Consider the following 27079-nt stretch of genomic DNA (forward strand, 5'->3'; position numbering starts at 1 on the left):
AGTGGAGATAGGCTTTGAATTAGTTGACTGAGTCACTTTGACTCTTTCCTTCTGCAGTGCCACAGCACGTCTGAGAGGGTTTGGGCTGTGCACTTCTGTAATGTGTTTATTGGTGTGCTATCGTCAACCCTTCAGTGGGTTTGTACAGTATAATGTCAGCTTTTGTGGCTCGCACCAAGGACAGCAGACTTCCCTGAAAGACTAAAGGGTTAGTCCTCATTCACTCGAGGAGCAAACAGCTGTCTGCGAGTCTTAAGGATGACAGCACCTCTACAGCCTCCTCCTCTCATCTAGATCCAGGCCAACTGTAGGGAGCTTTGGCTAATAGCCTTGTAGGCTTCTCACCGTGTCTTCCCTTTTATTTTACCCAGCTGGCGTCTATCCCTGCCTCTCTTTTCTTTTTATCCTCACACACACACACCGCTCTCTGTCTGCCCTGTTGCCTACATCATATTTAACACACAAGCACACCAGCCAGGGAGCAAAAAGTCACCTTCACACAAAGGTCATTCTTCCCATTACATTTACTGTATTGATGTCAAGATTCATAGCAGGGGCACACTCACACTCACACACATCTCCCCTTTCATATACCCGATGCCGTGTTCAGATTTTCTTTATAAACATAAGACGGACCTCAGTTACTCTCAGAAATGTCAAGTGTTTTGGAAGATATGGTGGAATCTGACACGCTCCAACTATGAGGTGCTCTTTTCCTGGCCATCCCATCACTCCTGATGATGTGCAGTCCACTCTCTTAAAATAGCAACAGCTATGCAACAGCTTTTTTTTTTTTTTTTTCGTGATCCTCCTTCCACTGTCTTCTGAGAGTCCAAAATAGAAAATTTGCTACTGTGTGTTCCTTCACTTCTTTTTTTTACCCCCTCCAAGGCCTAGTCACACACAGTGCTAGTTCATTTGATCCAGCATAAAGGGAATATTAAGCGGACATTCAGTAACATTCAGAATACTGTCAGTGACTTGTGCAACGGCACAAGCTGCTGTATAATTCGGTGTAATTACACAGCCTGTTTTGCAAGGAGCTCCCCAGTTAAACTAAATGCTGTTTTCAAATGTGAACATGGCCAGTAATGGACTTGTCATGACTGAAGCGTGAAGCTTGGCCTGACAAGACCACTACAGTAGGGTGCATGTCATGTCCTGCCACATCAGGACATTGTCACCCCCCCCCCACCTCAGACCTCTACTGATAGCTGCTGACAGCCACCATGTTTCACCAAGTGTTGACACAGTGAATGCCACCGACACTTATCTCACTCGCCTTTGTCCGGCCCCACTCCAGAGTGTCAAGGCCGCTTCTGGGGGCGCTTAATGTCAGATATATGACTGACTCTTTTCAATGGAGTGAGAAGCAAAGGACAAAAAGGTGGAGGTAAAGGGGTGGGCGTGGGGTGGGGGGGGGATAAGACAGAGGAGGAAGGAACAAGTGCTCCTTGCCCTCCTGGTGGATTTCACTTGCAGCAGCAACACTTAGAGGCTCAGCCCACGCCTCCCACTGGCACTCCAATCAGTCCGGAGCCACTGTGATGCACCTATGAAAAGGTTGTGCTCCTCAGGTCCTGCTAAACTCCACTTAGGTGTGACTGTCCCCAACTTTCTATTTAACTGGGGTGAAGTGTAGTGAACTGAAGAACTTTGAATTATTGGCATATTTTTCATATATTTTCTATACTGTGATACAGTTATTAGCTGTTTGTACAACATGTACTGGGAGTGTGTGAGTGTGTGTAACTGTATAGTCGATGCTGCATCATCCCACTTGTCTGACTGAGAGAAATGTGTTATATAAATTATTTTTTCTGTTCAGCTCACTCTTCATTGCACACCCGCTTTCATCTACATTTCTATCGTGCACAGATTTTCTTTTGTTCATCTCCGAAACATGAGTTTATTTGTCTTTTTTTTGTTTTCAACTCGTTGTGCATGGATTCTTATTGCAAATATACCAGTCTGTGCATTAATGATTCTATCTGTGTTTCTTTTCTAGCACAGAGCTCTGTGCTACAGTTTGATGCTATGAATATATGTGTGTTGATGTCAGCCACTTAGTCACCTGTTCCGCCAGGTTACCGGTAAAGCTCTGATCTGATTGGTTAAGGAGAGCTACTCACCTCATTACCTCCACATCAGGCCATGCTGCAACCCAGATGTGGAAGTATCTTGAAAGAGTTATTATTTCTCACTGTAAACCAAAAGTCCAATTGGGATTTGTTGCATGTATATTTCCCGCTGACATGAATCAGTGTCAGTGAGAACTGTACATCACATCTCTGTGACACCTCCCACATCAGATCAAGTCAATAAATAGATTAGAACAAGTGGAGCTTCAATGTCTTGTATCGCTCTCCCAAAGGGATTTAACTGTTGTCATGGAGACCCGATGTGAATCAACAAAAGAGGTGACTGATAACATTGACATGACTAATCTCTTTTTCTTATTTCTGCCCCCTGTTCCTTCTTCCTCTTTGCCATTCTCTCTTTGTATCTGTGGCCCATTTGTTTGACTAGCCTGTGTAGGATATCGTTTTGCTGTTTTTCTCCCTTTCTCCCTCCCGTCCCCCCTCCCCCCTTTCCCCTCTCTGACTGTACCTTTCATGCTTTCTCACCCCATGCATCCCCTCCTCCTCTTGTCTAAGATAAGTGTGTGCATAGAGAAGTGTCAGCTATAAATCACATTTCACTGTGTAGCCTTCTCAGATACCAGCAAGATAAAGAAAGCCATGAATAAGGCAGCATCATATACAAGTTATTGCTTTGCTTTTAAATGTAACGGGGCCATGAATAACCAAGGGAATATTGGAGAAAAAAAACCTGTGAATCAAGGCTGAGCTCTGCTATAGGGGTTACAGAAAAACCGTGTCTCTACAAAATGCGTTTAAGTAGTTGTCCTCGGTGTTGAGCATGCTAATGTGATGGGGTGCATAACGACGAGCAGTGCCTGCAGATGGATGCAGATTGGGCTGTGCAGGATGTGGCCTGCGATTAGCTGTTCTTGAGGATTTTGAATTTTGGCTCTCAGTCACCATAGCAACCAGAATACAATACTCCCCTTTTAAATCTGAGCCCATTGCTTTCTCTTTTTTTTCTTTCTTTCTTTTTTATGTCTTTATTCCGGTCTTTCCTTTTTTATTTTCGTCCTTTCCTTCTGTCCTTCTATCTTCTTTCCTTCCGGTCTGTCTTTGTGTCTCTCTCTCTCTCTCTCTGTCTTCCTCACTCTTTGCCCTCCCACCCTCTCTCATTCTCACCACTCTCAGGGCTTAGGGGGGGAAGAAGGGAGGCAGGGAGTTGGACAGAGATGGGGGGAAGGCGGGAGAGAAACAGGGAGAGACAGGGGAGAGTCTGTGAGTGAAAGCGATACAAAGTGAGGGTGGGGAAGGCGAGAAGCTACACAGAACGCGGGGGGAGCAGGAGTGAAAATGAGAGAGAGTTTCTTGTCTTGTCTCCCAGCTCTAGCTAGCCAGCCAGTAATTCAGTCTATTCCTCAGACAGAGGCTTTTTTCTTCCCTCTACCTCTGGATGTGCTTTATCTGGCTGGAGTGTCGCTCCAGCTGGGTATCAAGCCCTGGTTCGGGAATAGAATAAACAACATTTTACCAAAACTGAAGCACAAATTTAACTGCCTGCAATGCCAAGCAAGGCCGTGCAAATAAATTGTTGCACAGAGATAGGCCTGTGCAAAAAAGGAGGTGCATGGTAGCATTGTGTAATTAGCCGGTGCGTTTTCCCTATCACTGTCAAGCCAGATTAGCCTTCTCCCTGGTTAGGAGATGTGTCAGAGTACCTCTCTCTTTATTCTCCCTAATGGCTTCCTGCATCTCTATATTGGGAAGTGGGTCTTCCTCCTGGAAGGCAACACAAAGCTAAATACAACCCTAATAGTTTGGTTTATATGATAAATATTTAACATGGTAAATGACAAGCCACATTTTCAGTTGAGATGTCCAATTACTATAATAGAGTTGAACTCGACATAATGAGTGGACATTAATTTCTTTCTCATAGAGCAGATATGATAGAACATTGCCTCCGTTTTCCATTAGTAGGCCAGCAGACTGTGTCCTTACAGCTGGTATCTGAGAGGTGACCGTCAGCTTGTCTGTTTGTGGCCACCATGTGCTGTATCTGCTGTATCTGAATCTGAGCTGACCCTTAATCGGAGTGGGTGGACGGCAATGTGAATGTGTTAATGATGGCCGCTCTTGCAGACATACGAGACACTGGGGCCAAGCCTGTGATGGTCTACATCCACGGAGGGTCCTACATGGAGGGGACGGGCAACATGATCGATGGGAGCGTCCTGGCCAGCTACGGAAATGTCATCGTTATCACTCTCAACTACCGCGTTGGAGTCCTCGGTAAGTCTCTTTTCCTCTCTTTTTTCTTCTTCTTCACCTCCTCCTTCAAGGACAATTTTTTCTGGGCCATCTTTGTAGGTCAGCTAGGTGTAATGAGCACTGCTGATTGCCACGTACACTCCAAATAAGGCAGAGGGGGAAAACACAGCACCGCAAATACATGGACTGGTTCCTGTGCTTCTTGTTGATGTGGTGCTCGTGTATCAAAATCACAGTAATTGAGTGTGCTGAATGTGGGTTTGTTGTTGTGACTGGGGTTTAGAATAAATTAAGAAATTATTGTAATGAGGTTGGGAAAAAAATGATGAGATGGGCGTGATGCTAGAGAGATAGAGGAGAGGAGAAGAGTGTTAGGGAGAACGAGGGGTTCTCTCTCTGAGTTGTGGTCGGTTGCAGATTGACTCACACAGCTGAATCCTCTTTCAGACGCGTGTGTGTGTGTGAGAGAGAGAGAGAGGGAGTGGAGAAGCAGAGAAAGAGAGAGAGAGAGAGCAAAAGAGAGGGAGAGAGAGCTCCATGGAAACAGCTGCAGCAACACAAAATGGAGTTTGTTAGCACACTACCCAAGCTTTGTACCTTTTCCATCCATCTCTCTGACACAGCTGATTTCCCTCCTCACACATTTTTTACATTTAGAGTGGATGTGTACTGACTACAAACACTTTGAATATGAAATGTTGTTGTTTGCATTTGTTTGGAACATTGCCTCAGATTTGGACTATTGTTGGCTGCCGTCGGCTAGTGTTGTTCTGTATGTTTCCGTTGGTCAACAAATCCCATGAAAACACCAAAATCCACAATTCATAAATCTGTCACTCAATACTTTCAGATTTATCTGCACTGTCTGTCTGACTCGCAGCCCCAAGCCCATTGGCTCCAACTGAATATGTAAATCTTTAAAAAGAGGTCACAAATATATAGTTCTATATTTAGTTCCAAGGTGTTACTCAAACATATTACATTTGTTGGGGACAGTTTTCAGCCGCAGAAAGTGAATATTTGCTAAACAGCAGCCACGGTGGGCGCAAGTGGCAGTTATGGAATAATGGTGAAAATGTAACGTATAATAAACACCAGCAAAGAAGAGTAGAGTCATAAAGTCAGCAAACTGACTCCGTACTGTCTACAGCTAGCATTAGCAACTGTAAGTTACTGCTCATACCAGACCAAGTAAGACTCCTGCAGCAAAACCCTTGAGTAGAGTGAATTGAGCAAGTGTGTGTTTTATGAGTCATGAATACGGTTTTATTTGTAAGAGAATGCATGTGCTGTTTCTTCTTTCAAAAGATACATAGTTTTGCTTTATTACACGTTTGGTGTGCTGCAGCACTGACTCAAATAAACTACAGTGTCCATGATCATCATGATGAAGGAACATGTCACCCACTGCAATGGTGGGCAACAGTGGAGGTCTATGGCGCAGAGGAATAAGCTATATCAGTGTCTCCCTGAGCGGTCACAGGATGATTAACAAGATAGTAAAGAAAAAGAAAAAATATCTGCTTCATAAAACAATTGTGCTGTGTTAAAATCAAGTCTTTAATTTTTTCTTGTTATACATTGAATAGTTTTACCATTTCTTGCCTCTAAAATTGATTCACATGAAACAGTTTGAGAGTGGAAAAATGACTTTGGTTGAGCGAAATGTACAATCTGTGACGAGGCGTCATAACCACACATGGCTTTGTTTTAAAGGGTCAAAAGGCAAAAACGTTGCGGACCACTGAACTATATCAGGCTTTGGCTGCACGCACTTGTTAGTATGATCAATTCATTGTTGGTCTTTTCATGGCATTTGTTGAAAACAAGAAAAATCTAGAATATCACCAGCCTTATCCTTAAAGGAGCGTTCTGCCTCACCTTGCTGCTCAGAGAGCTCCACATGTCACGAGCAGGAGGGTGACGGAGGAGCGGTGCTGCTTTACCCTCCAGGACATTGAGATGACTGGTGTGGTTGAATCACACGGGCACAACTACATTCATCCTGAGACTCTCTTTTTGATGGAGATGAGAGCGCTATGGCCTATCGATTTTGTCATCAAGATTGCTCGCCTTGAATGCGCTGTGTTTTCCTCCGTCATTTTTTTGTGGGGTATCATTTTGAGCGCTGTAATCAGCCTTCAGGGTGGTAAGGTAGTCGTAGTACTGGCCGAGCACGCTGCCTCGTGTTCCTGCCGCTGGTTTAAAGCTGAGCACGTAAGCCTAATACAGATTCATGATCATATTTCTTTCATGGCACTTCAATTATGAGTCAGATGTTTCTTCTCTCACTGCCACATTTCGCTAAATGTCATTCTACATGCATGCACACACACCCCTCAAACACCACATACGAGTACTCTGAGCATGTGCACGCTCACATACATGCTAGTATTCACACAAACAAACACACAGTGAGTGCAGACCGTGAGACACAAAGACAATCCACACACACACACACACACACACACACACAGACATACACATACAGATGCGATTTGCCCACATGCACAAACACACACACGCACTTAAAAACATGCACAGACGTACACACACACATACAGTTCACAAAGCAGCTCTCTTGGTGAGCTCCCCAGCAGCCATTCTGAGAAATGAGCAGAGAAGAAGTGATGCATGTAGTAGAGCGATAATGTCCATCGCTGTAGCATGGTCTGATAATCTCCCCATGGTACGGCTTTAAACTGTTATTACAGACACACTCATATAAACCAAATAAAACCAAGGCCAGGGAGAAATCAGACCATGATGGGCCAATTAACACTAAGCTGTCTGAAGATTTTCAGTCATAAAGTGTGAATTGCAATACTCAGAACATGAGAAATCGTAATTACATGTCTTATTTTATTTTTCTTTACAGTTTTTTTTTTTTTGAAAATGCGTGTTGCTAACAGTTTCAGCATTAATCTAGTCTAGACAGCGTTAAGTGGAGTAGATTAACTGTTTGTACTGGCTACTGTACATTAGCCACTGCACACACAGTTGAAAGCTAAACACTTGCAGTGTAACATCAAGTCATCTGACGGCTGGCTGAGAGCAAATACTCCAGTTTTTTGCATCTTTTCTTCTGCTTCAACTCCAGCACTATGCAGCAGGACTCCCTTCGTTTGAATAATGAAAGAAAAAAAGAAATCAGTAATTTAGATTCTGCGCAGGTTGAAGCAGTTTCATGCAGAAATGCAAAATAAATAAATAAATAAATAAATATTAATGAAAAAATGAAAGCTCTTTTAATTAGGCTGCTTAAAGGGATGAGGGAATAATGGAGGCAGAGAGAATTAGACAAGATAATGAGTTTAAAGTGAGAGCAGACAAGGCAACTCAAACTACGCTTTCTGACACTAATATAGCTCTCCCACCGTCCCTGCACAATCTGAATATGGCATTAATAATGCAGTAAACACCTTTGAAATACACACAACAATCTGAATATTTAACTCTTTTCACAGAAATAATAGGCCTAAACTATTAGGCAACAACAGCCCTCTCTAACAAATCTGTACTGAAAGCATTTTTAATGTGGAGAACATTTTCACCAACAAATTTCAACAAATTGGACAGTACAGAGCCTTCGTAAACGTCAGCGATGAATGTTTTATTTATCTATTGCATTCGGTTTTATTTTCGTTACACAATTTTTTGTAGTAACACTATTTCAGGCTTTACAGGGCTTTTCAACATTTCACTCAAATGGAGCAAAATTACTGAACGTTGGTCCTCAGCGTGCTATGAAATATAGATTAAGCATTTGTTTGGTGTTTTCCAAAAAGACAGGCCGCAGTGGATTTAGTCCATATATCAGCGTGGATTGATAATGTGTGCATGGCGGCCGTGGATTGCACAGTGAAACACAAAGTGAGAATAAACTCACAGAGAGAAAAAAGAGAAATGGACTGCAGAGAGAGAGAGAGGAGGAGTACTGCAGAAAGAAGTGGTAACACGGAGGAGAGTTGTACCAATTCTATTCGGAGACTCTGATGTGTCGAGTCGCTGCCACTCCTGTTCCAATTAAAGAGGAGTCCACTAAGTTTCTAGGGCTGGTCTATCATCCCCCTGCAGCTCTTAGCCCTACGCTGCTGTAATGGTAATTATTGCTTCAAAGGGTGGACCACAATTCTCCCGGGGCCCCATTTGGAAACTTTCATATCTCAACCTTTTGCTATTTAGATGAATGGGAACTCATATCAGATTTAATCTTTAATTACTTATTGACCCACCGCAGTATGATTTTCACCAGATGAGATATGGAGAATAGAGTTTTTACACCATCCAGACCGTCTTGTTAGGACTTGTCCCGCCCTGCTCAGGTCAGGGACCTGAAGAGCAGAGTTTGTTTACCAAAGAGAAACAGTGTTTGGACTTCTGCTCATTGATCCGTGTGTGCGTGTGTACGTGTGTGTGTGTGTGTGTGTGTGTGTGTGTGTGTGAGATAGAGAGAGAGAAAGAGACATTGTGTGTCCCAAAGTGTGTGACTTCTCCGCCCATGTGCATGTGTGTGTGTGGTAAGTGCACGTGGTGCGCGTGCACGTGCCTAGTTGCCGCGCCTCTCTAATGATGTGTAATGAGTCCCAGTCAGAGGGGAGTATCTTGTATCACTGCTCTTTACAAATATAATTACTCACTGGCTCTCCAGAGCATGTCAATTTCCCAGTCCATTGGGGTGGGGGGGGGACTTAATTACTAGTTTCCAAATGCATTAAAAATTAACAAAGGCAGCTTCTCTTGCCAAAACCCAAGGTGAGACTCTTCCTCTCAGCCCACTGCTCTAAAAAGCAGAGTGGTCAAGTGCAGTCTGTACTTGTGGAGAGGTTTCACCTCTGACAGGGTTTATTTGTGACCTTTGATGTCTATCTCCTGTATCTCTCTGATCACAGCCATTTCATGGTGGGACCGCTGCCGCTATGGACCGTCACTTCGCTCCACCCAAGATATTCAGGCCTTTGAAAAGAATAGTAGATAGATCCAATCAAACTAACCTCAACCTACTGTATGAGCATACGTGAAAGCAGTGCAGACGCTGCAGCGCAGGTGATTTAGCATCGATTCGCTCAATTGCCAGAGATATTCTGTGTGCGGTAAGTGACTCTGCCTTTCTCTGTTATGTCCCTCTCGTAAACAAAAGATGGTGACTGCTGGTAATTCAGCCAGGGATTTGGGGAGCGGAGGATATTTGTGGCTGTGTGTGAACATTGTTGGAGAGCAAAAGATAGTCTATAACACAATTTTTTATAGTTGTTTTTCACTACAGAAGTACTGCTGAGCTCCACTGAGAGCTGAATAGCGCCCAGTGTGCTCATAGCCTCCTGACCCAGACACTGTGTTCTGCTGGATGTTGGTTAAGTAGTTATACTATTGAATGTCATCTGGATACTTCCTGTCTGAGGAACCGCTTACATCAATTTGTCTGATTTTGTCTGATATTTGAATAAACTCCAGATGTGATTTAATACACTTTCATTTACATATATATGCATCTCTGTTGGCCTGATCACAAATCTGATTGCAATCCGCCTTGTTGGTCCTGGACTACAGGCAAATCTGGATCAGCCCACCGCCAGTCCAGACGGAGGTGGTAATGTACCTGAAGCTGCCAAAACACCAGAAAAAGAATGACTTGTGCCCTTAGATACAAAAATGAACGGTGAGCAATAACAGCTAGCCAGCTAACAGCTACAAACACAAACACATGGATGAATTGCATTTAGTACAGGACTTAAAAATCTTGTATAGTATTATTGGCATGTAAAAGTGTTCACTATGCAACCAAATTTGTCTCTCTCTCTGTTGAATTTTTCTATATTACAGCAATTATATATTATTATTTTGTTGAATAATATGCTGCATTTTAATGTAGCTGGCCGTTTTATACACTGTCATGTGGTTTAATTCACTGTATAGCATTATATTTCATATGCTCATGGGAAGTTTTAAAAATCATCATCTGCAGCTGCAGCTAATTAGCACCTGCCAAATAAATGTAGGTAAATAAAAGAATAAAGAAGCATAAAATTAAAATACTTGGCAAGGAACTGTTTGTTGTACTCAAGTACATTACTTTAGTGAATGTATTTTGTTAATTTCCACCTCTGATAACAGTAAGAACGCTGGATACACAGCTAATAAACAGCTCATTTCAGTGTAATTTTCATGTAACTTCATCTGCTATTATCACAGGGGACAGGCCCTCTGCTCCCCGACGTAGTTACACTTGGGAGGTGTAAAAATTACAAATACATCTTGGGTAGATGGATGTATTTACACAACCCCTCTTGAATGCTTCTTGGATGACTTTACACTTCCTATCCAACACACATGAAGTGGCTAAGTGTAAATGGGGTCTATGTTGTTGTGTTGTATCTCTCTTTGATGCAAAATACTATGCTCCTGCTTCGGTGATTTTATTGTATCCTTGCACCACTTTTATAAAATGATGAATGTGAAAATGAGTTCATGTGCAGGATATAATCTGTCTGGGTGCATCTCATTTGTCACATCGGTTGTCTGGGATCACAAAAATCACTCTGTGAGTTACTACGGAATAAAACTCGACATGACAACCTCCTGTGTGGCGAGGGTGAATAGACTTAAAATAAAGAGCCTCCCTCAGTAAGTGTTCCCAGTCTCAGTCATTTTGGTTATCATCTGATATATGAGCCTGGCGCTGAGCAGAGGAATTCTCGAACAGTAGGTGGAAGAAAAAGCGAAGGCAGAGTGAGTTTTCTTTGTCTTCTATTATCAGGAGGGGAGCTGAGATGGATATTTACTTGTTTGCATTGCCATTTGGATGAATTCATCCAAATTAAGCAGAGAACAAAAACATTTATTCATCCTATTAATGTCAGAGAGTGAGGGATTGAAGTAATGGTTTTCATGCTCTAGTCTGCAGCAGCTTGTTGATGCTGCTCTCCTACAAATCACTGCCAGGAAATTAACTCTTAAGCCGCTCTTCCCAGACACACTGCAACAAACATCTTGCTGTGCAAAACAGGGCTGAGATGGGGCCTATTGTTTCTCAGTGTGCGGCTTTTCACCAGTCCCCAAGAAGATGCTTCCTTTCCAGCTTAAATCTCTTGAAAAGTATTGATTAAAACTGAAAGGGAATAATGCTGAGTAGGACTGAGCCCCTAGAAATAATGGAGCCAATGAAACAGCACTTACACAACAGAACCGAGAAGCTTCTTCATGTGTGATGGTTTTTAAGTAAAGCACATTTAAAGGTTCTGTGTTATTAACATTTCATTAAATTGTTTTTGATTATGATGTTTCTGAAAGAGCACAATGCGCTTAATAATAATTATTTCTGTATGTCTTGATTGCATTTGAAAAGTAAGTCGTCAGTCACGGCGCTAGGCTTTGATTGGCAGACAGCGCAGTCTCCACCACATCCAGAGAGTGTGTCATTTCAAATGCTGGAGACCTCCCTGATTTAGTCAGTTGTTTAGGTAGGGGAACCAATCAGGACTAATTGTGTTTTCACACATTGCTGGGAAGTCCAAAATCTGGAAGCTCTAACTGGGTTTCCTGGCAGCATTGCCTTCATGCAGTATTAGTAGTAGTAGTTTTACTGATCTCAGCCTCACTGTTTCTCTCCTGCAGGCATATCAGAGGTGAAGTAAGTTACTGGTCATGCAAACTGAATGTTTCCTACAACCAACAGCTCATTTCCGGCATGTTTTGATATGGGATCAGTTTTAAAGATGTTCAGGTAACGTGACAATCTGCAAATTGTATATTGTGGGTTTATTTTTCCGAAAACAAATTACCATCTGATCATTTTGAGCTCACAGCTGCGGAGAATTCATTTGTTTTCATTTGGTCTCATTGGCTGCCTCTGCTACAAAAAAAAAAATCACAGTTACTAAATTAGAAAGTGAAATATGGACACAGCGATGCTTCTTTCTTTGTAGTATTGTAGTATTTGTGCTGGTTTTATGGATACTTTGACATGGTCATCCCAACCCCACTGCTGACAGACATAATGCTTAGTTAATTCTTCCATTATCCATTGCCTCCCACTTTCAGATTCTTCTCATGATAATTTAAATCAGAAATGTATTTGATTTTAGATATATCCAATTGCTATGAAGTATAACCAGATATATTGAAGGGCCGCTATATGAATTACTTTCAAGATGTTTTGTTTTTTTAAGTCTAACCACCTGCAATCATCATAGCAGCGTCGTACGAAGCTGTTCGACACTGACTGAACAACAAATTTCCTCTCACTGTTGTGACTTGAACTCCGATTGCTGATGTATTTTTAATGAGAATTTGTCCTTCTTTTTCATCTTACAACAAATGGAAACAGGAACAAAGCTCATTATATTTCATGAGCATGACATTTCAGAAAACTGTGACATTAAGAAATCAATTTCTATGGTACAGTAGGGCTTTTTTCTGCTATTCAAAACAAGCTTTGCTGTAGCACTTCCCTGAGATGAAAACATGTTTAGATGATCGCAGCACTTTCACCAAAACAGTAAATATGCATTACAAAGACATCAAAGAGCTAACCCGACAATTGCTTTCATCTGGTCAAGGGGTCCTTTGTAGCGTCTCGTGTAAAAATGGAACACTTCGCCCAAAGACGGCAATAGAGAGAAGAGCACAGATGGAACTTAGTGTCAGTGTTTGAGATGCTTTATTGATGGATGTTTGACCTCAACTGTTAGTGATGGAAGATGTGCTTCTTTTGAAGCTTTCATTTTGCCTCCCAAACATTAGCAAACGTTAGTCATATTCAGTCTAGTGGCACACTGAAATTAGAGGGGTTTTTTGCAGGTAGAGATGTGAGTATCTCCTCGAAGACAGGGCACTAATATTTACCAAGCAGCTATCTGACCTGGCATGGTCGAGCAACAAGAGATGGCCTATTTCCACTTCAACCTCTGCACAATCTGACCTAATACTGATTCGAGGGTAGAGCTCAACTTCCAGGTGTGCTACTCGCTGACAAAACTTTTTTCCTCTTTTCAAGTGGTCCTTAAATTGAGTGTATTTGAGTGTGAGACTCAAATAAAGTACCCAACAGGCGATACATACTGCAATGCATGCACAGTGGCAGGTGTTGCCAATGCAGTGATTAAGCTATTCTTTCACCTTTGGTTTTTGTGGCAGAGGCTATTAACTTGCACAAATAGACGTTTCAGAGTTTTGTGTGTGAATCCCTGGCTGGCCTTCGCCTTTGCTTTCAAAGCCAGATGCCCTTTTAATAGCCACACCAGTAAATCCGAAAATATATTCACACCAACAGGGGCTTTCGTGTGACCTGCTATACTTAGTCGTGTTTGGACTGGTTTATTGCCCAGCAGTTGCAAAATGACCTTGGTTTCTCAAGGATATAAATTGAAGGTCCCCTCAACCTTTAATGTGTCATTGTATAGCATATCAGCTATATAACATCACGACTGCGGAATATGTAACTGTTAAAATTGATGTATTATCGTCCTCCCCGGGTCATACTAAACTGTATAAATACTGAACTATGATTTCTGAACATATCTGAAAAGTTCTAGACTCTAATAAACTGTAGTATTAGATAATGCTAAATCATTAGCCTTACCAAACTAAAGTACATTGAGGGGCAGAGAAAACAAAATGCAGTCTAGGTAATAGGAGCTGCAAATTATTGTTTTGGTCCTCCACTGAGATACTGATACAGGGACCGAAAATCAATTAAATGAAAACAGTTTCTATTGTATGAAGTCTTTGAACAAATATCACTCTTTCAGAAGATGGCACAAGCAAGATGTGTTGTATACCCGAAGGTGAATATTTGTATTTCTGAGACTTTTTATAACTTTAGTCTATTCCCAACTCGTATTGGGCTTCTTGTTTATGGTGCCTGAAAGATCTATCTGTGGTGATTCATTGCTTGAATGCTTTGTTTTGCTTTATTCTCTGCTCTAGGAGGGAGTGTGGGGCTCCTAATGGCAGCGCAGCTTTTCTTCTTAGTGCATTTGTCCTTGAGGGATTTTTAACTTCACAACCAAAAAACACACAAGCGCTTCTTCTTCCTCAGGGCAAAATACGTACAGGTAACAGCATTATCGAACGGAAACCAGCATGTACACCTTCCAGATGAGCCCAGTGCAGCATGTTTGATCATTCAGAGAATGAAAAAAAAGTGAATCTAAAGCTCCCTCTTTTTCAGTTTTTTTTACTCCTTCTCAGCAGCATAGTGAAGGGTAGGAAGGGGGAGGATTAGAGCGCAGATACAATAAGATGAAGGATGGAGGTTAAGATTTGTCCATCATCAGGTGTGTCCTGAGACAGGAATGATGTGTGTACTGTAAGAAGATATATATTGGCCAGGCAGGTTGAGGTACTTGGTTCTTGTCTTGTAGAGGCATTAATCATAGCAGCGGCCGAGCCTGACCGCCAAGGTCAGCAGTCCTCGCATGTGTGGGAGGCACTCTCCACAGCTGCCACCACAAAGCACTGCTGCAGAGGGGCTAACAGAGGCGGGAGGCAGGAGTCTGAAGAGGGTGAGGAGCAGGATGTTGAATTGACAAGGTGAAAGTAGGAGGGGGAGAGGAAAGGGGATAGGAATAAGGTTGGATTAGCGACGACCCCGGGGGTGTGGTTGGTAAAGAGTGGCACTTGAGGTGGTAGTGAAGGAGATTGCTAAGCAAAGGTAGGTGGACATTTTGGGATAATGGATTGAAGTGGGCAGCACAGCTGGGGGGAGGGGGGCGAAATAACAGCGTGTGATGCACTGGTACAGTGGGTGGAAATGCACCAATCAGAGGGAGGAAGATCGGGAGGGACAGCGTGTGAACGAGGTCTGGTCACAATGCTTTTTAATCACACCTCTCGAGTAGGAGTTTGATATTATTAAAATAGGACAGAGGTGAGAATTATACCCGTTCAGGCAGAATCGTGACTGCTTAGAGCTTTGAGAAAGATGCCAGATAATAAAGGTGCTGTTAATTTAGCAGAATGCAGAGCTAGATCCGGTGTGGTGCTTATACTTAAAACAAAGTATCCACAGAAGGACAATAATAAGCAAATAGGTGGCAATATATCCATGACAGGTTATATCACATATTAGGCCAGTGCCATCTTTCTCTCCTATGAGAGCTAATTTTATATGGTCATATTGGGTTTTAAATGTGTCGTAACCCCAAGGTCTATCAAACACATGGGAGGGCAGTTCCACTCAACCACTATGAAGAAAACAGTAATTTTCTGCTGCGGTGTGAAACCGAGGGGCAATATATCCTTAGATTCTGTTGTGAACGGAGCCGTGGCAGCGGTCCAACTTAGTCCAACTTCATCTCCCTCACTATTTAGGAGCCTTGATTGGTATAAAATTGATCCAAGTGGGATTTTCCACCATCTTCTATACCCGTCCAGTCTTTTCAACCCCATGAAGGAGGAGATACTCTGGAGGGAAATGTAGAGAATTAGAACACACTGGAAGGGCTTTGTTGTAGTAAGCCAGCACACAAGGAATTATGCGGGCACTACCTTTGCCTGACTGCCTTCTGCTTATGTAACTTTTGCAGTCATTTCAAGAGGGGGAAGAGGGGGGGGGGGTCGTCTTTACCCTGTGCCGGTTTGTAGGCATCATTATATGAGCCTGAATAGTTGTCTGTGAACTGAAATGTGGATAGAAACTGGCTTTAGATCAAGTCCTCATACCTATGTGACAAAATAGATTGTTTGTCAGTGCGAAAATGACCCATATGAGCATTTAAGTTAAGTTTAGGACAGTTCGGGTTATGGCTGATACATTATGGTTGTGACTGACTCCTTTGGAAATCAGCCCATAGTCAATGGCTAATGTGTAAAAGTATGAAGGAACGGTGGGGAAAGTTACTGTAAGAAAAGAAAACTCACATACTATGAACAGTGACACAATAAATCTTGAGGTACAATTCAAAATTACCATGTGACTATATCCAAAAGAATGGTGTTTTTTGACTTAATTTCAAAAGTCAGATTTTTTTGTTTGTACAAGTCAGTTTACACAATGAGAGTTCAGTCAATTCAATAACATGCTGTATCGTTTCATGTTGCTGAACTGGACCCGAGTGCAGTGAACACCACGTGCGTCATTTTCTAACTAAACTTCTAATCTAAACTATATTTCTTTTCTTTGTTCAAGCAAAAGACACACACAAAAAAATGAAAATCTACTGCCAGAATGGGCAGACAAAACTAACTGAAGTGGCCACAGACAAAAGGCACTGAAATAATTGAAAGCCTCTCTTAATGAGGCAGAACTTACTGGAGCGGAGGGGGCTTGGCATCTCCCAAGGCTCAGCAACTAGGATCTGGAACAACAACGTACATACAGTGAGCTTGGCAGGTGAAACAAATACTGAGGCTGATCAGTCAAACTGTCCTGCCCCACAACAGCCTCAGATTCAGCACCCTGGACAGCGATCATGACATTCACTCATTTAACTTATTATTGAAGTGGTTATTATGGTGGTTATTATGATTACAGATATGGAGAGAGACAGACAGACAGACTGATAGATAGTTCAGCACTTCTTGAGTGTGATAGTTTGATAGCAGCTCACAGCTCCACACCTGAATCTCATCCTGACAGTCTGACCTACCTTTGGTGCTTCATGACCAGAATTTGAAATGTCTCATCAGTGTATTGCTGAGGATTGATTTGTTTCGATTCTAATGAAGGCAAACAACAACAACAAAAAGAAAGTTATGTATCAGCAGCCTGAAGGGGGAAAAATGAAATTACAGCATGAACAAAGCAGCTTACAGAGGAAGAGAAATGGTGCAGATGGTTTATATCTAACAATTCATTTGAAAATGACATATTTAAGTCTGACATGGTTTGCCTATAAAATGACCTGGATGAAATGAAGGGAAACAAATTAAAATGGCATCATAACATGCAAAGGGAATCAGGTTAAACTAAAGAAGTGTTTTGCATGCACATGGTCTGACCGTGTTCATGTGTGTGCGTGTGAAGACATTTTCTTTTTTCCCCAAATCTGCTATTGATGCTGCACACATGTTGCACAGTTATGCTTCTTTCTTTTTTTTTTAGCTTCTATCACTTCATTTAATTTGTTATGTTTATCAGAGGATTAAATATGTTTTTCAAGCGTTTGCTTCTCTAGCAAAAGAGCTTAAAGCGTTGATCACCACAAACACAATCTGCAGTTTTGTAAATCACAGTATCACAATGAAAGACTATGTGATGATGAGTGATGAAATGATAGATATTCAACCAGATAGAAATAGAAACAAATAAAATGCACAAAGCAATTTAAAACAATAAGCTACACAGGTAAGAGGTAGTAAGTTATAATTCAATTTAATGGAAAAAGAAAGACAAAACAAAATCATTTCATCCCAACCTGACGCTTGTGGATACTGCTTTTCTTTTTGCTGTGTCCATTCTGTACTGATTTTCAAAAACTGTGCACAAGGTACCTAATCAACAGCAGGGCTTAATTGAGATTAGCCCATAGCACAGAAAGAGGCTTTGTTCCTAGCAGGCAAGAGAAGTTCAAGGGATTCTTGTAAATATCATGCGGGACTGATGTGAGCATCAGGTGCTACAGAATGCCAGTTTTCTTATGAAAAATAGCAGTGAAATGTGTTGATAAATCCGGAGCGTCTTGTTGGCGTTGCATGGCTTTAGGTGTTGGCTGACATTCTCTCTGTGGAGCTGCCAATCAAGCCGACGCTGGGCCTCTGGAGCGCCATCTCTGTCTCTTTTTCCGTGATATTTTTCACTAGCAGCAGTCGCTGCACTTGAATATCCTGCTTCTCTTCTGCAATGTGAGTGTAATACTGAAAATCCACAACCTCACTAGCATACTGTACCGAGATTCCTCCCCTCATATTCCACGGCCTCGCCTGTTCCTGTTTTGTTTACACAGATATGAGCCTTGCTGTGTTTTCCCATATCAAACTGTATTAGTTTCTGTCATCGCTAACACAACGTAGCAGGCTAATAAAAGCATCAGTGAAGTGTGCAGCACATGGCAGCCACTCAGGGAACAGTTGCTGCAGAGTAGCAGCTCTCATCTGGTTCCGGAGAATTGTGGGTCCTGCTCCGATATATTGGCCAAGAGCCCATGTGAGTTGTGACCCCATGCCACTTGTCCTTTACACTCACTGGCTGCATGCTGGCAAGTTGACCTTTATCATTAACCCTGCTGCGTGCTTGTCATTTGAAGTCTTTATTATTCACACTTCCCCTTGGGTATATTGTATACCGGGTAGCATGGAGGAGGGGAGCAGAGCTAGTTAGCGCATTTACACTCTGCAATTATAGCACTTAGCTGCTGCTGAGGGAAACCAGCAAAGAATTTTCAAGAACACAAACCATGTTCTTACATGGTTACAACCATGCACACATACATGCAGCAACACAACCGGCAGAAAAACAGCACTTTTAACATCACAAAACTCATTCTATCTTACAGGCACATATCCCTCTTTACCACTACACACACCCACGTGCATTGGCTTCAGCACAACATTTACCATGCTTTGAAATAATACAAAAGTGCAAACAAACTGAAGCATCAACTGCACATTTTTTTATATTATTGATTAGTCTCATCTCTTCACTGTGGTCACAGTTTCTTTCATACAACAACGCTTGTTCCATTTTGTGACTTTGATGTTTGGAGCCCAGCCAGACGAGAGAGAGGCGCACACTGTGGCTGAGGCACTGTTGATATTCTTTGGACACTCGTCTTTATCCGCAGCAGTGTTAATCAGCAGCCATTCTAATTAAACTCAGTTTGCACTTGAAATGCTTTAAAACATGTTCAAACACTTCTGAATGACAACTGCTTGATAGGACACATTGCTGCCTCCGTCCTGTTCGCAGGTGATAAGAGCAGCAGCGTGCAAAAGGAGTCGGCACGGATGTATTTTAAAGTGCAAGATTGCGTGTGTGCAATCAAACCAAGTCAATCCACGTCACACGCGCTCCCTATGATATTATTCATGAATGCCCCCCCCTCCCTCCCCCGATCCCACATCTATTACATCTTTATCACAACTATTTCCATTATCACCCGGCTCTGCCACTTGCCTTCACTCAACCTCATTCTGCTGCGTGTCAAGTCAGCAGTCTCCCACAAAAAAAGTAATCCACTGCCTTCACTGATGGGCTGTGATACAGCTCTCATCGTTTCAGCGCTGCGGCGACGGCTGCAGAATGTGGCAAGTTGACACCCCACTTCTGCTTTTGTCAACTATTCAATTTGACCAGAACACTTATCAAAATGAATCCCATCAAATTACCTGATTATGTCTTACATCCAATTACAGTGTTTTGGTGCAGCTATCGTCAAGACATTTCCATTTGTAAGGGAGGTGGAATGTCAACTTAGTACTCGGAGCCAAATGATGCAGCTTAGTTGTGCATACTGTTTGCATGTGTACTTGTTTGTAGTCCCGTCAAAGCCCTAACAGCCCTGCATACCATATTACATAAAAGTTAGCCAGAGGACAAATTACAAAATGCTTTTCGCCTCGCAGAATTTTCCATCATTAAAAACTGAGCGGAGGAATGCTATTCGGATTACAAATGGGAAATTTGCAAATGCATGTTTCCCCCCCCCCCTCCTTTACCCTGTCTGAATCAATTGTACAAACCGGCATGATATTTGATGGCCTGTGAGCTCCAATTATTAGAACAATATTATGGCTGGGGTAAGTCAGGGGCACTCCAGTGGAATTCCAATAGTGTTTGGAAGCTATTTGTATTGGTGTTAGTCCTTCAGGGGCGGAGAAGGGCATACAGCTCAATAACTCAATTCTTAACAATTAGCCCCTGACATGTCCCCCAGAAAACAGATAGAGAGGACTCTAGTGGATAATATTTTCCAAAGTCTAGAGATTATTGTTTCAAGGCCCCAAACAGCGCTGCAAAAGGAGTTGTGGCTCTGTTTTCAAATCAAAGTTTCCTGCTGATAACATCGTAGATGATAAGTGATTAATTCTTCATCTCTCAGCTGTTTAGGTGGCATTTATTTTGTCTGCATCAGCAAGGATCTCATCACAAGCTCTGCCCGCTTCTGTCTGTACTTTCTGTACTGCCTGTTCTCCAGGGTCACTAATTATCAAAAGAACATTTTAAATGGCGCAGACCTTATCACTCTCAATTATAAATGTATTACACTGTAGTCAGAGGGGCTCTTGGATCTGGGATCAGACCTTGTCTAACTGGCCTCGTGCTTGCCGCTCCCCCCTCCTCCTCGGAGCGCACCTCCTCCAGCCGTGGACCCAGCAGAGTGACCTTGGACCAGGGCCGACCTTGCTGCATCGCCGCGGCCTGATGTTATTAGATTGTCCAGGAAGGAGAAAGGTTGAAAAAGCATACGCAGTCCATCTCGCCTTCGTTTGGTCTTCGGTGCACTTTCAAGGGGATCGGGAGAACAAATAGAGCTGTCTGAGGGTGTTTGACGTGTGTGTGTGTGTGTGTGTGTGTGTGGGTGCAAACACGCGTTTGTGTGTTTGATGTTTGCGCGTGTACAAGCACTTGTGTCTGAGCCACCACATAAAACATGACTCGCAGACAGACATGGAGGTGGCATTTGGAGTCGTCCGCTCACAGGCGAGCTCCCATGCCTGAGGGAATCATACTCACTCGGGCTCTCCTTTGGGTGCTGATGGGCCGTGCGTGTTGGTCTTATTGTAAAGAGGTCATAGCTTTGTAAAGGAAGCCCCAGAGGCCAGCTAGAACAATTAGAAATATGTGTTTCTGGGTCACTGGAGCACAGTTACAAGTCTGGTAATGCTATTCTATTTCCTGACAGTGGAGGGTGAGCAAGTGGCTTTACTCTGGCTTTAGTCTGATGCGTGACGCGATATCTCTGTGCTGGAAACACCATGCACGCTGCTTTGTTTGAACTGGTTTACTCTTGCAACAATGCCATAGATCTTGAGGCTCTTGCTTTATACTGTATAGTCTAATCTTGCTCTCCCAAAGTCAGTAGTCCTTAAGTCCACAGCAAGCTGTGCTGTAAACGCCACAGTGACAATACAAATGCATGAGCAGTAACCCAGCAACAAGTAAGCTAAGCCTAATGTAAATATGGCCATCATTTCACATATACACGGTGCCGCATGCACCCACGTGAGTAATATTTACAGGAAAATAGACCCCAGTATTCCATAAATATTTGATGAAATCAAAAATACAGGGTCTACAGACTACACTATACAAGAACACATGTGTAATTTAATTCATTCTTTCTGTAACACTGCCGTGAGCCTAATGCTTTCATTGCAAGTAAATTGCCACAGGCTGTATACCTCTCTCTGAGGCAGCATATCTGGTGCTTAATAAAGCAGTAAACAAGTTAACAATGCTTGACAGGGATTAAAGTGGATATGGATTCCTGAGTGGCAGAAATTCAATGACACAGATCATATTAGTTTAACTGTTAAAAGTGTCAGACCATGTAAGTTGAATCCTGCTTTTTAAGTTGCGTGTCACTGTTGTCCCTGACTCATACAGGAACCGTGTAATTCTTTGAATTGGGACGTCAAGATCACCAAAACTGGATTTACAAGGTTTTCACCCGACGACAACAATATATGGGGGATGTTTCACCTTTGTATTTTTTCTTCATGAAATATGAAAGGGCAGAGGCAGGATGACTGGAGCTGTGCCTGTGATCAGTGGATTCCAGCTGTTATGTATGAGTGAGAATATGGAACGATATGAATTATCATAAGTGGTATAAGGGCTGCATCAAAACAGATTATCTCCTGACTCAATAATTCTGCAGGGTTGTATCACACGAGTCTAACTTGATCATCCACCCCCATCATTTTAGGCATGAATTGTGTATCAATTATCTCCCAGCTAGGGCAGGCTGGGTTCTAACTACAGCCCGGTATGATTTGGTGTCCTACTTCTGGTATCTAAATGCATGCTCCTCCTAAGGTAGCATTTTTCATGCAGGATTATAAAATGCTGACTGCATGCTTTTATGCGCTGCATTTGCATTTTAATGTAAACCCCCATTTACATTTACTAACAATACCACTGTGGTCAAAATGATAATGGTAATACCAGTAATTGGGTGAGGATAAATAACTTGGAGGAAAAAAAAGTCTTGAAGGCTTTTAAGGACAGGGAAAGTCCCGTCTTTTTGAGATAGAAAGCTAACACATTTTTCTGTGCAAACAAGTCAGGGTCCAGTGCCATTTGCTGGTGGCACCACTGCTCTAATGCCCATTTCCCCCCATGTTGTAAAAGGCTAAATTAGCCTCCTCTGGAGCCAATTTAGCTGAATTAAGAAGCTTAAAAAGGTCATACTTACATTTCATTTGAACTTAATAGACATTGCAATAAGAGTGCTTTTCTGTGTTTGCCTACATCACCAGCAGACACTTTCAAAGTTAATAAGACCAAATATTCAGTCATTATTCCTGATCCCTCATCATCCAGAAGCTTTGCAGGTGGCTGGGGCAAAAACGTCAGGTATCTAATATCTTTGTGGCATTTTCCCAAATTAGGCCTCCAATCCACTGTATGTTTGGCCACTGAGCTACCTCGTTAAGTTAAATAATGAATGAATTGCTTGGGTAATTATGAAAACTCTCACACTGCTCACAAGCGGGACTAATGCTTCTGCTGGTTTAATTAGAGCAGGAGCCTGCCACTCAAGGCCATTCCCCATGCCAATCCTGAAGACAGAGTCGTGGATTCGCAGGCTTGGGGGGGGGGGTGATAAGGCTCAACTCAGGAGCTCAGTATGGTGCAATCCTGCCACCATTGCACAGGCGGCTACAGGTAGCAAGGCGGCAGGAATGGCAGGCAGGGATGTTACTGACAGTGAGCCCAAAACCCAGTTATCCTAGGCCAGAGACAGGAAGAGCAGTTAACCACCTGTCTCCCAACATGGGAGCTATTGCAGCGTAGTTAACCTATCAAAGACAAGAGCAAAGTATTGTCATCAGCATATGTCTTGATAGCACCACAGAGAGCATTAATAGACATTAGAGAGCATTAGACATAGCACAGCCAGTCACACAGACACTCAAGTGAAGGAATAGATGTGGGGTGGTAGAACGGGGGATGATTTGATCAAAACAATTGGCTTTATTTCTGCTCTGCACCTGCTAGCTGTTTGCTGCTGATGCTATCATAGAGCCAGAGGGGCCACTGGAGCATTGACTGAAACAAGATGTCCAGCTAATAAGATTCAGAATCCTTCCTTCCATTAGGGCATGTCTGTTTGCCTCCCATTATTGGCATTGTTGTTGGGTCAGTAATACACCCTTGTAACCTCTAGGCAAACCGACTCTGAAGGATACAACAAAGTGTGTCAGCTCGGAGATAGCGAGTGGGGGGCCGCGAGACAGCCAGCGATGCCCATTCAGGCGCAGACCAGACTGAGGAGAGGTGACATTGGCCTTGACTACCCAGAAACACCACAAAGCAATCTGTATAATGAGTGGTTTCCCCTGACTGGGATGGCTTGTCATTCCATTCATACGCCGTCGCTCGATACATCCTTCCCAACTCTAGTCAGCCCTCTCGAGCCTGAAGGGGAGAGGAGACAGTGGGGATGACATAAACACAGAAAGAGATGTTCACCAGGGGGAAATGGAATATACACTGTATATTAAATGAAATAAATTATCACATTGATTCATTCTTTTTTAGTAATATTGCAATTACAGAGTAACCATGTAAATTAAATATGAGAATTTAGCGTTTGAATCCTTGTATTAAGTTGGGTTTTTTTCTAAAATGCTAATACAATTCCCTCAGCACATTTGGCAGAAATTGGTTACACTTATTTACGTCCTTGGTGTATGTCTGAGCTCATGTTGTTGTTTACACTATGTCTGTTTTGAAAAGTATGAGCATGTGCCCCAGATAAGCCCATAGGCTTATGCAGCATGCAGCCACGGTTCAGACATATTAACTCATAAACATCTGCTATCAAATAAAGCAGAAGAAACTCAATTAAGGGAAGAGATCTGGTGGGGACAGCATCAAATTAGGTGACTGACAAGCCTAGTTATCTGGAGCATATAGCATTTTTCATCTAATAACACTCAGAGATGTCCTTGGAAAATGGAGTGTGTGGTGATGCTCAGCTGATAGAGAGGGAGGAGAGCGTCGCTCCCGGGGCAGGGGTCATGAACGAGTACAGTGACAATTTCTTCCGACAATGTCCCGTCTTATTTTTGCTTCGTCAGCACGCTCTTTAAAGCAGGGATGTCGTATTTAATCAAATTACCTGCGAGAGCTGCTCCTTCTTTTATTAATTTATTGAGGCGAGGTGAGGGGAGTCGAGTGGGTGAAGGAGCACGGATGAGCTCCTGTGGGATGAGTGTGTTTGTGCTCTCTGAAACGTGAACCAGAGCGGGCTGAGCTAACAGGAGCTGACAGTGGCAACCGCCCTCGTGCTCGGCTGTGAGAGGACCAGTCGGCTTTTTCGCTCAAGCCTCGTTAGGGAAACAGTGAGAATAGTCTTCTGAGTCTGGTGCTGCCGCCGTTCAGAGAAAAGTGGATCAGGTTTGACTGTAGATGTCAAGAGTTTGAGGCTCCGCAGCTGTTATGTTAAGCGATGGTGAGGATAGCGGGCTCTTATCCAATCACATCTCCCTGCAACGTAGAAGGATGCAGAATTAGTGCTGTCGGTCAACCATATATGATTTATTTGTGGTTTAATCATATAGCTCTAAGGTGAAAACCTCTAATCTTATTGTCCAACAAACCTGATTTTGTCAACGAAGATAAAACACAGGCAGTTACCAAGTGTGGCTGTGGCACGTGCACACCACCCCTTTCCAATGCGCTCTCGCTCTGTGCTTTGGCCTTCAGGGCTCTCAGGTGTACAGTGCATTTGGCCAGCCTATAGGGCGCGTGGAACAAAGCCACGGTGACATTTTATCTGACGGTAGCTCCTGTGGGGCCTGAGCCATGTTGCCGAACTGTCAGGCAGATTTCAGCACGATGAGGAGGGGGGGAAGAAAGCCAAACAAACAGAGCCCTGGCACAATCTCCCATCGCCAAGCAGTGCAGACGAGCACAGAGAGACGTCCCTGGGGATCGCAGGAGGCCGAGATGAAACGGAAAGCAAGATCTAACCTTTTTGTTGTTGCTAGAACCTAGTTCTTTAGTGCTGCTAGATTAAAAGGAAGAACAGCAAAGTGAAATGAAAAAGGAAAAAATCACTTCAGCTGTTCGAATGTGGAGACCCTTACTGGAAACAGGACTTCAATAAAGCAAATAAAAATAAAGCAAATATTGTCATCCTTTGTAGGACATGGGTACAAGTGTCTTTTTGTCTTTTGTATAGTGCATGCCCTTTGTGTTACATGCGACAATACATGACAGGCACACTCCCTCTATTGTAGAAGTGTTAGGGTAATCATACACACTATTTCAAAAGCTTTTCATCCATTTTTCATTTCCCACTGTTCTGGGGGTGAGAGAACAGACATGTTTCATCAACAAAGGAATATGTGAAGCCAAGCAAGCCAAGCACCCTCTCAAGGTAGAAGGTAATAAATATGCATATGTACAAACCTAGTGGTTTCAGTTTCTATTAGACAGAAAGGAATCCAACTGCTAATATCGACGTATCAAATATGTTCATTGTTGGTGAGCATTGTTAACAAACCGCATAACCGCAGATTCATATTCACGTCACGCACCTTGATTGCTTTTCTTTGTGTCGGTGGCACTCTAGTTATATACGGTATCTTCTTTTGATTGTATAATGAAAAAAAAAATTGCTCTTTATCACAGTTCACAGAAGAGCTTCTGCATTTACAGTCATTTGTCTCGTGCAATAGCTGTAATTATGGAATTTAGCTCTTAGACGTGTTGGTTTTATTCTCCAGCTTCATATTTTGAGGAACCTTTAAAGTGGCTTTAATGTGCTAAATGCAGATGTGGAGGTGTCTTATTAAAGCTGTGGCACAATAAAGCCCCTCCCCCCTCTCACTCCTCTCTATAGGGTTGGTATTAACCTCCCGGTGCTTTCACGGGCAGATGAAGAGATACCCACCACTGATGTTAAGCTGGAACTGGAGCTGGAGGCCCCAGGAGGCTCTGATCAAATCCCCAACTTAGCACTCCACTGTGCACTGCGTAGCCCAGTTCAGCCTCACATGGCCCAGCCTGCCCTAGCTTACACCAAAGTGATCCTCTTGCACCATCTCCCTGGTGTGAAGAAGAGGAGGATCGCAGCAAAGAGAGACCAGAGATCAGATGGAGAAGAAAGAGGGAGGAAGCAGAAAGCCGGGAAGGTGTGGGAGAAGTTAGATGGTGATTGAGAAGTACTTTAACAGCTCCGATGTCAAAGTTCACTCAAGACCAATTTCGGTTTCTTGGCTTCCGGTGTAGCCAGCTAATATCTGGATAACGGATATCCGGGCCATGACTTCTTTATTGTTTACAGTCCAATTAGCAACTTGAGATGCAAAAACCAGATTACATTATTATATTGTTATAAACACATCATTTAAAAAAAGCTAATAAGAAGCTAAATTGTCGTCAAACGATAGCAGATGGTTTCCGAAATTGCATTTCGGCCAATGTGTTCCACCTCTTTTGCTCTCAACAGAGAGCCAATGACTGTTTAACTGCATGCAACCAGAGCCCGCTCAATCAGAATCAGAATCAGAAATACTTCATTGATCCCCGGGGGGAAATTATACGTGATTGGTCAATACTACTTGGACTACAAATGGAAACAGAACGCTTCCGTTATCAAAATCTT

At 42.8% G+C, this 27079-nt stretch overlaps 1 protein-coding gene across 4 annotated transcripts in view; it reads left to right on the forward strand.

Annotated features, from left to right (window-relative positions):
* nlgn3a (neuroligin 3a) overlaps positions 1-27079 on the forward strand; it is an 87313-nt gene that overhangs the window by 14196 nt on the left and 46038 nt on the right. For all 4 annotated transcript variants that reach the window (XM_070912792.1, XM_070912791.1, XM_070912793.1 and 1 more), the window contains one exon: positions 4227-4376. In XM_070912792.1, coding sequence (XP_070768893.1) covers positions 4227-4376 — 150 coding nt within the window. The remainder of the gene's footprint in view (positions 1-4226; positions 4377-27079) is intronic.

This window comes from Enoplosus armatus, chromosome 10 (genome assembly GCF_043641665.1).
Source record: "Enoplosus armatus isolate fEnoArm2 chromosome 10, fEnoArm2.hap1, whole genome shotgun sequence".
In the NCBI taxonomy this organism is placed as follows: domain Eukaryota; kingdom Metazoa; phylum Chordata; class Actinopteri; order Centrarchiformes; family Enoplosidae; genus Enoplosus; species Enoplosus armatus.